The 12,654-nt window shown below is 35.6% G+C and overlaps 1 protein-coding gene across 10 annotated transcripts in view; it reads left to right on the top strand.

Moving 5' to 3' along the window:
- Positions 1-10,286: 10,286 nt before the first annotated feature.
- epha7 (eph receptor A7) overlaps positions 10,287-12,654 on the top strand; it is a 150,571-nt gene continuing 148,203 nt past the window's right edge. For 9 of the 10 annotated variants that reach the window (XR_015517793.1, XM_087297369.1, XM_087297370.1 and 6 more), the window contains exons 1-2: positions 10,287-10,471; positions 11,829-11,893. Coding sequence is in view for 9 of the 10 variants with exons in the window: in XM_087297369.1 (XP_087153495.1) it covers positions 10,378-10,471; positions 11,829-11,893 (159 nt within the window). In the remaining variant the exon portion in view is untranslated. 10 annotated transcript variants of the gene reach the window in all.

Raw genomic sequence — 12,654 nt, 5'->3', positions numbered from 1 at the left:
TGTGTTATGTTAAAGATCTGAAGAACACCAGAGGAAGATTGGATTGATGCAAATAAATCATTGTGATGTTTAATTGTCTCATTCTTGCTGATATAACCTGAACAGTTGTGCTGAGGTATGCTTAAAAAAACACAATACATCATCTTTTTGAAACATGTGGTCATGGAAGTGGTTTACGATCCTAAGGGAATAATACATAAGGGGTAATTAGTCTAATTCTTGCTTAAATTGAAGGCTGTTTGCCAGCTTTCTCCATTATACTCTCAAAATGTCACAGAAAAGGAGAGGTCAAATTATGTTTCTTCCAATTAAATATCAATTCATATGCATACAAATGCAGAATTTAGGGCAAAAAATACCTTTAGCATTTTTGCTGTGTTTCAAAGTTTCCCAAATGCGACCAAAATAAGACGAATACAAGATGCGATGTCTAAAATTTTAAATAAAAATTGTATTTGTATTACATGTTGTTTTATATATAAATTGTATTTTTAAATATACATATTTTCTTTAGAAGATGCCACAAAGTTTATTACATTCATTAGACAGCTCTAAATCTGCAAATAGCTACATCTAGTTTTGGCTAACTCAAGCTAGCCTTCATTATTATACTGTACATGACTAAATGCACAATAAATGTTTTAAGGATAAATATGATGCGTATCACTTCAGTCATTCAGAACATGCACACAATGCAAGGCCAGCTGTAGTGTGATTAACAGCCCAATGGTGCAGTCAAGCTACAGATAACACAATCTAGATATGATAGTCATGTCAAGAGTTTTTGAATATATTTAAGTAAACTGTGGATCGACATGTATATTTATATTTGCATCTTACTAAAAACATACATACAATTTAAATGTTAACAGCCCTCAAAAAAGGTAGCTGTGTTAAATTTTTGGGAAGGCTTATAAAGGACTATATGCACAATTCAAAAAATATTTGTTAATAGCAAAACTGGTGGCCATTAAGTGAATTGCAGACAAAATTGTTTTGCTAATCACTCGTATAACAATGCACTGAATCTAAAGAATTAAAAGTTCTTTTTTATTCTTTGATAAGGAGTAGAAAAAAAAGTACTTTTGCAGAGATCTACTGTTAACAAGCAGCCATTTGCTGAGAGCTATGCTTAGATAAATATGTAAATGTGCTACACTCTCAGTAAGAAAATAAAAACAAACAAAAATGACAGCAGTGAGAAAGGAGAACATCACATCTTAAGAAAGCGTGATAAAAGCATTATGGATATGTATGCACAAGCTATGCAATTCACTGGCATTGTTTGTTTATATAGTTTGATTATAAAGTATTTTTGAGACCATATAGATCTGACTATGTTCTTAGTTTGAATTACATTTTTTTTGCATGAACACATAAAGCATTATGTGTTCATTTTACAAAAGTTTTTCTTTAAAGTGACATCACTAAATATTTTTTTGGCCTGCACAGTACAGCATTTTTATTAGTTTTCATTTTCTGTTTTTAGTACATGCACGTGCACATTCACAAGACAGAACTTATTCCATTCAGAAAAAATATGAATGAAATGTCCCATCTTTAGTTACTTTCTCTCTTCAGCGTCAGTGCTAGGTGTTACCTTTAACAGTAAAGGAATTTATGGAGATCTACATGGAGTGTGAAATATGAGAAAGAGGTCTCATATCTGATCAACTGTAAATCACTCAGACAATTTTGCTTTCCATTCCTCGCTTTCATCTTCATCGATCGTGAAGGAAGCAAGAAAAGACACACGGGTGGGAGGAAAATCTTTTTTTCGTACAGTCACCTTGATGAAAGTCCAGATTTCTGTCTGCGATTTTGAAAGCCTTAGCACTATTCATCTCCAGATGTGCGTGTCAGACGCCTCCACACTTGCGTTTCAAGATGTGATTTGTCTGTTTATCCTGCGACTAAGTTGTTGCATAGCACGCTAAGCTTGTAGAATGACATGAAAGGCCAAAACAGACCATTAAATGGCCATAACCCGGCTTAGTTCTACATGCTGGACTAACGTAGCAGGCTAGTGTGACTAACTCCACACAGCCATCTGGATGTCTTCATCTGTCAACTACAAAATCTGTGTACAACTACACAAGTGTCCCTGTAGTCCGCACAGAGCAGGAAACTGACACATAGGGAAATAGAGACAGTCATGTTGTTGACATGATAATCATGAGAGCAGTGCCTGTGGAATTATATAATTCAGACTGATTTTTCCCTCGCTTTTAATCTTTTCATAAACACATATCTCATTTGAGAGGAAACTGAACAGCTCCCCATAAAGAGCTTATTTAAAGACACAGTTAAACATAGCGCTTAAACATGCCTGTGACGTGAATCCCCAGTAATGCTGAGGCAGGACACGAGTCTTAAAGTCATTTGGGGAAGCTTCATTTGACAAATAAACATATTTAAAAGTCAAACAGAGTGTGTTTAACGTTTTAAGCGACAGATGCCCTTCCCATTTTGCAGATTTCACTATTTGACACACATTTTGAGCCCAATACAAGCTGTAGTTAAAAGCTTAAATCCGTTTTGTTTGACTAATAATGACGCTCACATAAGAGACATGAACGGGCTTTGGTTTTTCACTTTAATGAGCGCAGATCAATCAGTGCATGGAGTTTATTGCCGCCTCTGGTGACAGACTCACATAGCTCAAGATTCAGGCAGTCCCTCTTCTGTCTCTGATTTGTACTGCATGGCGACTGTTGCTCTGTACATAATTCAATTACTGATAAAAAGAGCTTTGTTTTTCATGTTGCTGTGACAATTAGTGGAGTTAAACAGCCTTCCTGTCTAAACTGACAGATCACTGCGACGTGCTTTCACCGACACAAATGAGGTGTCATTGTCTTTCCTCCAGACAAACACTGTGGGAGTGACCTGACGTTTGAAATTGATGCACATGTTAAGTTTCATTAATTGTTGTCTTTGAAAAGGGTAAAAGGAGATATGAGTAAATTCCTTCAGTTCCCTTCATCCTGAGAAATAATGGCTGCGTTTGGAAAATGTGTTCAGTCTAAAGGGCAAACCATAATTGCAGAAGTTTGCAAGCCATTTGTGGTATAGACAGCCAGAAACTTTGACTATATTGTTGTTGTGAGATTGCATTGTGTAAAATATAATATATAATTGGTATTGTATCATTTATTTACATTTACATACATCATTAGTTTATGGCTAAATAATTAAGCAAAGTTTTTTTGTAATTTATTCAATTTGTTCATGCTTTCTAATGGACCCAATTCACAAGACTGTTATGATGTGTTTAATGGTCATCATAATCTTAAATTCTTGATAGTTTTAAATATTTAGATTTTTTTAACGTATGAACAAAAACCGCTTGTGCGAGGTATTTCTAATGCAGAGTCTATGGCGCTGGGATTAAATTTAACGTTATTCTCTACTGTGGCTGTCGTCATCAGTCTGACACATTTTATTTCTTTTTTCTGAATGTTTTTATAACATCATCGTGGAGTTTTTCTATTTTTATTTTTTATTTCAGCAAACAGGATTGTAAAAAATTATTTGTCGTACTCGCCCATTTACAGCACTCTAAGTTTACTCAACTAAGACTACTTCCACTACAGAGAAACCCAGAAATGTGAAAAGGGTCTATTGCATTATGAAACCCTGATCTCAGTTATCATGACTTTTGATGTTAAAATGTAACTCTGCAGTGTCCTATTGACAGTTTTAGTAGATCAAAACTATTTTGTCTTATATGGTCATGAAAATTATACAAAAGCTGTCATTACTAAGCGGTTTCACTTTACAGATTTTTTATATAGACAATATAAGTATCTAAACATATTATTTATAAGATCTTTATCTTTTTTCATAAAAAATGTATACAATATTACAACAGCAAAATAACTGTTTCCTATTTTAAATAATATTAAATGTAATTTTTTTCCCGAGACAATTCATCAGCCATTAGTCTTCCTTCCTTCCACTAGTCACATGATCCAAAAATTTTCTATATGCTGATCCATGCTGGTGAAATGACATTGATTATTACTATCAATCCTGCATAAATTTTTTAGGGATTTTTTAAGGATTATTTGATGAATAGAACATTTAGAAGAATAATATAAATATATAAACAATCTGAATAATGCATTATTTCTTAATAATAGCATTAATGTATTTTTAAAAAATCTAAGAAAAAATATAACTTAAACAGTTGTAAACATTTATATTTTCTGTCTGGCCTGTATAGCCTATACAGTTGAAGTCAGAATTATTAGCCCCCCTGAATTTTTAGCCCCCGTTTAGCTTTTTCCCCCAATTTCTGTTTAACGGAGAGAAGATTTCTTCAGCCCATTTCTAAACATAATAGTTTTAATAACTAATTTCTAATGATTATTTTTCAAGACACTTCTATGCAGCTTAAAGTGACATTTCAAGGCTTATTAGGGTAACTAGGCAGGTTAGGGCAATTAGGCAAGTTATTTTATGACAAGGTTTGTTCTGTAGACGATCGAAAAAATATATAGCTTAAAGGGGCTAATAATTTTGACCTTAATTTTTTTTTTTTTTAATAAAAACTGCTTTTATTCTAGCTGAAATAAAACGAATAAGACTTTCTCCAGAAGAAAAATATTATCAGACATACTGTTGGGAAAAAATTTAAAAAGAAAAAAAAATCAAAGGGGGGCTAATAATTCTGACTTTAACTGTATATATTCTAACTCTCAATTAAAAAGCCTGAAACGTTAGCTAATCGTTTCACAATTACAAATATGTCTGGATCTATAATTATGCCAACAGACAGTCTGGTGAAATATTAGTCAGCCCTCAAAAGTCTCTGAGTAACATTAAACACCTTCGATTTTGTCTGGGTCTCTTGGGACGCTATATTACTAACCTATAAAAAGTACTAAAAATTGCCTGCAAGCTCTCACTGAGCCCATGTTTCTCCAGCCGTCCGCCAGGCGTTCAGTCCCTCTGGATATTAAATCTCTGGGTGGTTTTCCCTTCAGGCCCTCAAAGAATCCAGACAGCCTGACTGCTCCACCCAGCCTGGGCTATAGAATCCAGCCATCAGCTTGCCTTTCTGAAGGTGTTCTGCTCAAATTTTGAATAAACCTGCGATCATAAATGATATTATCTAACAGCACTTTCTGTTCAATTCAGATCACTTGTTTAGTGGCTTCAGATGAACTGAGAGAAAAAAACAAAAACAAAAAAAACAAGAAGTCCTGAAGGAAAATAATGTCAGAATAGAACAGCATGTTATTGCCTGCTGATGAAGAGATCTTGTCTAAACCCTTTGTGCGGTGAAAAATGCCACAAATAAATTCCAAAACGATCAGACATAATAAGAACACCTTGAACAAGTCATGTCCCAGTTTTTTTGTACACGTTCTTTGTTGGTTACAAGCACTTAAATATAGGCAGACACTTACAAATGTGGTCAGTTTGTTGGTATCCCTTCAGGAATATAGTGTTTGGAACATTTCAAACAAATAAGGAACGAATGAATGAACAAATAAACAAACAAATAAATAAAATAATACTCTAAAGTATACAACAACAGTGCTCCAGCAATATTCAACAATATTGCTTTAGGACTCTAGTACTCTTCACTCTGTGTCTGTTGTTTATCTAAATATTGGTGAAATGATAATAACGGTTAGTGTTATGACAGAGGCTGGCAATTCTTCTCAAGGAAGACACACTCAAAATGAAGTATCCTCTAAAATGATTAGCTCTTTGTGAGGGTTCAGCTTAGAGCTCAATATGGAGTCAGGTATAACGTCGCTTACACAAACTGTCATCTCCACATGACTACTAGAGTGTAATCCCAGTTTAAACAAAAGAATTCAATTAACCGATGCCATGACAACATTAAGCTGATGAGGACTCACTAACGTGGCTGCTGAACGTGTATTCTGGAGTTTCTCTTGCGAAGATTTGTTTTAACAGAAATGTTAAAAACTGCAATTAGAATTTGAACAACCGCAAGAGGGAACCTGGCAAGCCTGGCGCTATCACTCGAGACTCAGTTGAATGAGAATGTTAATCAACATTTTGTTGATTATAAATATTCAAACGTGAATTCATACATGCTTACATGGTTTGGTTTAATCCTGCTCAGATAATGTGATCCAAACAAGTGTTGAAAATGTTGTCCTTTTCACACCTGCGAACTAGTTTAAGCTACTAAAGTATGCTTGTTTAAAATATCACTATAATTGAAACTAGTTTAACATGCAGGTAATAAACAACATGCAAATATGCAACACAGGAGTGTGCATCAAGGGTAAAGAGGATTAGAAATCATTTGCATAGTAAACAGGCCAAACAACAACAACAAAAATAAATAAATATGAGGTAAATAAACCTTGAAATGAGTCCTTGTCTACCTTCATCCATTTGTGCAGCACAGAGTTTATTAATCAATATTTGTGGGGCATAATTACAGTTGTTTTACTCATTCTAGGAAATGGAGATTCATAAGTGACCTGTAACAAATGCATTATACGTTCGAGGGGTAATGAGGTCCCTTTCATGCTTTCATTTATCAGTGATTTGGCAAGTCATCTGAGCAGCAGGAAATTAACTTTACACTTTTTAATTGTGTTTTGTGTTTATCTCGATTCCTTGGCGCCGCTTAAAACCCCAGCAGCTCAATCTTCATAGAGAACCTTTCTTGAGCAGTAACGCATATAATGAATCAATGCATCCACACCCATCGGCCAGAATCAGCAGGGCACTTTCCTTCATTAGGTGACCTTCTGAAAACACAGCAGTCAATGTTTATCTGTGTTTGTCTGTCTCGATGTCTTTATACCTGCACAACAGACCTCCTGCCCTTCACTGGCCAATCAACAAGACTGTATGCTTTCAGTAACCATTTTAGTTTCAATACATTTTATACACAATCACACTCTACAGTTGTTAGTTAGTTATTTAGTCCATTAATTTATGTTACTGCATGAACTGCTCATGAACAACAAGCATTATATTATCTGTAACACTTTACAATAATGATCTGTTAGTTCATTTTAGTTATTGTACTTACTAACATAGACAATACAGTATTTAATGATCTATGTTGATGTTGGTTAATGAAAATTATATTGTTCATTGTGGGCAACAGGGTCGCTCAGTGGTTAGCACTGTCGCCTCACAGCAAGAAAGTCGCTGTTTCAAGTTACGGCTGGGTCAGTTGGCATTTCTGTGTGGAGTTTGCATGTCCATGTGGGTTTCCTCCACAGTCCAAAGACATGCGCTATAGGTGAAATGGGTAAACTAAATTGGCCGTAGTGTATGTGTGTAAATGAGTGTCTATCAGGGTTCATCCATGTTTTTGATACTAAAATTTCAAAACTTTTCCATTTTTTTTCCCAAGATTTTCAAGTAAATTTTCATGACCTAATTTTTCATGCAATCTCTACGTATGCGTAGTAAAAACAATACATGATAAAATTTATTACAGCATATCAAAAACACTCAACAATCTATTTAGTTTAATTTATATTTAGTAATTTATTTACTTATTCATTCATTTTCTTTTGGGCTTAGTCCCTTAATTAATCTGGAGTCACCAAAGCGGAATGAACCGCCAACTCATCCAGCATATGTTTTGAGCAGCGGTTGCACTTCCATCTGCAACCCATCACTGGCAAAACATCCATACACACTCATTCACACTCATACACTACAGAGAATTTTAGCTTACCCAATTCACCTATACCACATGTCTTTGGATTGTGGGGAAAACCGGAGCACCCAGAGGAAAACCCACAAGAACACGGGGAGAACGTACAAACTCCATAGAGAAATGCCAACTGACCCAGTCGAGGCTTGAACCAGTGACCTTCTTGCTGTGAGGCGATTCTGCTACTTACTGTGCCATTGTGATGCCCAATTTATTTTTATATCTATAAAAAAAAATGTATTTAGATAATGCTTACACATTAATACGTATTATTATTGCGAGAGTGTATGATTAACCTGTTACGATTGACCGGGTGGATGGAGGCAAAAAAGTGTCACAGAAGCCGCTGGTGAAAGTGAAGAGTGATTTATTTACACAAAGTGAAAACAAAAATCCAGAAAAACAGGTGAAAGTGACAAAATAACAATAAAGAAAAATAAACTATTCTATATTTACAATGTATATACAGGCTTGTTCAGCTAAATCAAGTAAAAGACCTGAACAAAATCTGTTAACAATACAAACACAACCTTCTCCTACAACTACCCACCCCAAGTGAATGTTTGGGGCCATTTTATTGTATTGGCCCCGCCCATGGGTTAAACCATTTCACTGGTAGTGGGTTACCATGTAGACAAAAAAATACATAAAAAGACATTCAACAGAAATATAAATTAATGCAAGTAAATGAATATGCATAAAAAACTCAAAATACAACACAACAAATAACCAATACAAATTTAAACAACAAAACTGTGATTTTTATATACTGACCAGGGGGTTGTGACTCTGATGATGTTATGGAAAATGGCTGCTTCAAAGTGAAGGCGGGAAAAATCTGTATAAATGGCTTTGTTTGAAAGTTAAACAGGTTTGGTGCTGAGAATAGGAAACTGGTAAGTATATGTAAACTCTATATGTTTTGTTAATAAATGAAGTTTGAAAGAAAATGTGTCTGTGGTTATTTCAGTGTTCATATGGGCTATTGTTTGACATAAGTGAAATTTTTACATAAACACAATGCTAATCTGGACAGAAAAAAAACAACATATACACATTACACAAACACACACATGCACAATACAAATAACACAAAGGTCCATGTTTAAAAGTGAGTGCAATGTGATGTGTGTTTGTTAGTCACAGTGTCTTTTAGTTTTACACTGTGACATAACCAAGGACAGAAAAAAGTCAAATCAACTAACCTATATTCAAGTACACAGATATCCGACGTTTTCCATGACTTTTCCAAAATTTTGTGGGTTTTCCTGTTTTTCAAAAACTTTTCCTGGAAAATGCCATGTCAAAATTCCATGACTTTTCCAGGTTTTCCATGACCGTATGAACCCTGGTCTATGGGTGTTTCCCAGTGTTGGGTTGCAGCTGGAAGGGCATCCGCTGCGTAAAACATATGCTGGATAAGTTGGCAGTTCATTCCGCAGTGATGACTCCTTATAAATAAAGAGACTAGGCCGAAGGAAAATTAATGAATGAATGAATGGATATTGTTAGTTTATTTTAACTGACTGTATTGACTAATGTTAACATGCACAATTTAGCATTGAATGCATTAGTAAATATTGAAATATGATTAATTACAAGTATTGCTTATTTGTAGTTAACAAATGAAACCTTATCATAAAGTGTGACCATATCATCTATGTTAATGTTAATTAATAAAAGATGTCATGTTTATTTATTTATTTCTTGTAGTGCTGGTACTCACTGACTTGCATTTTATGGAATCACCAATGATCACAATTTTGTAGGGAACAAATCAGCCACATCTCAGGGAGGCCTGAGAGTGAGTAAAATCTTAGCATAATATTATCATTTTTGGGGTAACTATCCTTTTAACTGAGATCTATCTATCTACAATTAACAAAACAATAAAGAAAAATAAATGAATATCTTAAGCTAGATGTGAGCATTTACTAGATCTATTTCTATTTGACCTTTACGGAAATCGTTTGATTGCTGCAACTCGTGCAGGTTAGTGACAAAACAAAAAATTTCAAGCTCAAAACAGCTGCCAGACAAAACAGGTTATGATGATGTTTAATGGTTTATCTGCTGATGATGTAATGCTTTTCAATGACTTGAGAAAAACATGAACGTTTCATCGGATGTCGTGACATGCTTGAGTGCCCTACCCACGGTTCAAGTCTTATCTTGATAGAGTAGACTTCTGTGCTTTAAGTGCTGTGACAGGGAAAGTTTCCTCACCCGCTCTCAAAGATGTTTTGATATTTTCTCTGTAACTGACTCAATTCATTAAGCCACGTTTAACTGTTCATAAAACGTTATTACCTTTTAGTTCATTATTTCCAGTCGAACTTTACAGCATTGCTTAGTCTTGAAATAACGACAGCAAGCATTGTCCGACAACGTTTAATCCTAGAAGTCCGAGAACCACACGCTTGTCTGTTTTAGACTAAAATTAAGGATCCGCCTTCGCTTTAAGCTGATTCGCCCGTGTTTTTACACGAAAGCCTTTCGCGCGCCAAAGGTGGGTGTGCTCTCTGTCAGTCAAGATAAGTGACACGCCGAATGCGCTAAGCCCCGCCCCCCAAATGCCGAGGTATTTGAGTGAGAGACGGCTGTTTTATTCACCCAGAGAGCTGGTGCTGGAGCGTAGTCAATGGGAAGGGAACGCCGCGTTGGAAAAAGCGCACACTGTTTAGCCAACTTTCAACTGCACCATGGTTTGCACCTCAGTTTCGTGTGTGTGGATTATATTTTGCCTTCATTTATGTTTTTATGTGAACACTGGAATAGCACAGAACACAAGAGAGGGTGAGTGCGAAAGTTTCCTTTATTGCATCTTGACAGCGCGAACAAATCATTAGTTACAGCAGATACTGTATCGACAATGTGACAGACAAACAGATAATTGTTTTTATCACACATTAGACAATGATATGCGCCTGTCTCTGATAATGCGAGTATTTTTATCCCTGGCGCATACACTTTCGCCAAGACACGAAGACGAGTGATTTACAACTGCACAACGCGACTAAAAATGAAAACACAGACAGCTGTTTTTATCTGGTTAAGATACCCTCACCTCCATGTATCTTCTGGTTATCAGCTGCTCGTCTGTCGTGCTTTCCATTCAGTGCAGTGAAACAACAGCAATATCAAACTTGAAAAAGATCTGCTTGTGCCTTGTTAACCAGCCCGGCAGAATACGGACAATTCTGCAACTGGACTGCGACATGTGCGATCAGCTTCAGTTAGTAGAAAAGGAATTGTCCGGGATGAAAACCTCCTGCAATCATACAGCAATCGAACTGCTTCATTATCAAGTTATCGAGCAGATAGCCTACAGAATTAACACACAGATCGCTGTGTTAATATTACAGCAGTTCTGTGTCTGAAGCTGCTGAAAATATGTAGCTATATCACACACTTCAGCATCGACTACAAAACATATAGCATGAACCCGAGGTATCGTTCGTCCGGACTGAAACCTGAAATTGATGAATCCCTCTGTGTACTTCCAATACATTGATCTTATGGCTGTTGTGTGTAGCTAGTTCAGTAATATGAAAAGAGTCCTGAATAGGCAACACTCTCAGTTCCTCGTTTATTTATCGGATTAATTGTATTTATTTATTTATTAATTTTGGATTAAGATCGTGCTGTCTGTCCTATGCCCCCTTGAGAGTTTATAATTACAATTTCCCCTTAAGTCGTTATTTATTATAACTCATTCTCTTCAGTTTAGTCACTCGATCACTCAAAAAGCAGATAACAGTTCAGCGAAATGTATTTGACTAACAAAATAGCGATTAATTTCGCACGCGTTTTAGCCGGCGCGCGCGCATCCGCGTAATATTCTCACTGGTTTACACAAGGGAACTTTAGCGATTTTTCGATCGCACAGCTGAAGCGAAAGCGTGCCTGTCGGTTATATTGACACACGAACAGGTGTCGCGCAGGTTTCAGAGGTGTTGGGTGCTTATTGTCATAAATCTCCACCGCTGTCTGCTGAAAATGGGTCAAACTCGCGCGCTCGCTCACGTTTCGTCTGTGTCTGCGCTCGCTCGCGATGTAAAATGCTTCTGGAATATGAACGAGATGTCTGCCAAACATTAATCACAATTAAAGATGCATTATTGTAAGTGTTCACTTTGTGTGTCGTCGGCAGTGATCCTGCTGGATTCAAAGGCGCAGCAGACAGAGCTGGAATGGATATCGTCTCCTCCAAGCGGGGTAAGCTGGAAACTTTGCAACTTTTGCTTATTGCAACTAACATTTATGATTTTCTGCAATGCGCGTACTTCTTGTGGCATTTTAATAACAACCTAAAATTATGCGGCGGAGTAATATGTTGCTTTTCGCAGATGCGAGCCTTTATACATGAATGTTTCTAAACGGTAAACAATAAATCATTTAGTTTTGCTTTATATGAAGGTGGTTTTGTTTCTTATAAAAGTTGTTTGTGAGCTCTAAACTACTTTTTACAGGCGTTTAAAATAAACGTTAATTTGCTTTAACTAAAGACAACTAATTGAGCCTTTGCTGAACTTTGTAAATTAACGTATTTTCTTTGTTATACTGCTTTTGTTGTTTAAAAAAGACTTGAAAGATTAAAAAAAATTGTTTAAACATAAAAATCATAAATAGTGTGTAGCAGCAATTTACAAGTATTAGTTATATTAGGAACAAAAAATATTATTTTGACCTGCTGTTTTTACTGGATTAAATAGTTTTTAATTACTTGTAAATGCTTTTGTAGTTTATATTTTTATTAATTTGCCTTGTAATAAGTGCTGTAATGTTCTACTAAACTTTTCAGAATTACTTGAATTCAAAGTTTGCAAAAAGTATTGTGCATGTGTTTGTTTAATTAATAAAGATGTGGCTAGGATACATATAAGCATGGTAGGAAAACTTGTAAAAACACCAAAAATTATGTTTGCTTTATACCCTTAAAACATTTTTTTTTCCATTGTAGTTACTTTTTTATGTTG

The sequence above is a fragment of the Danio rerio genome, chromosome 20 (assembly GCF_052040795.2).
Source record: "Danio rerio strain M-AB ecotype USA chromosome 20, GRCz13ab, whole genome shotgun sequence".
Classification (NCBI taxonomy): domain Eukaryota; kingdom Metazoa; phylum Chordata; class Actinopteri; order Cypriniformes; family Danionidae; genus Danio; species Danio rerio.
The sequence above is the reverse complement of the archived record's forward strand: the minus strand, read 5'-3'. Positions and strand labels throughout refer to the sequence as shown.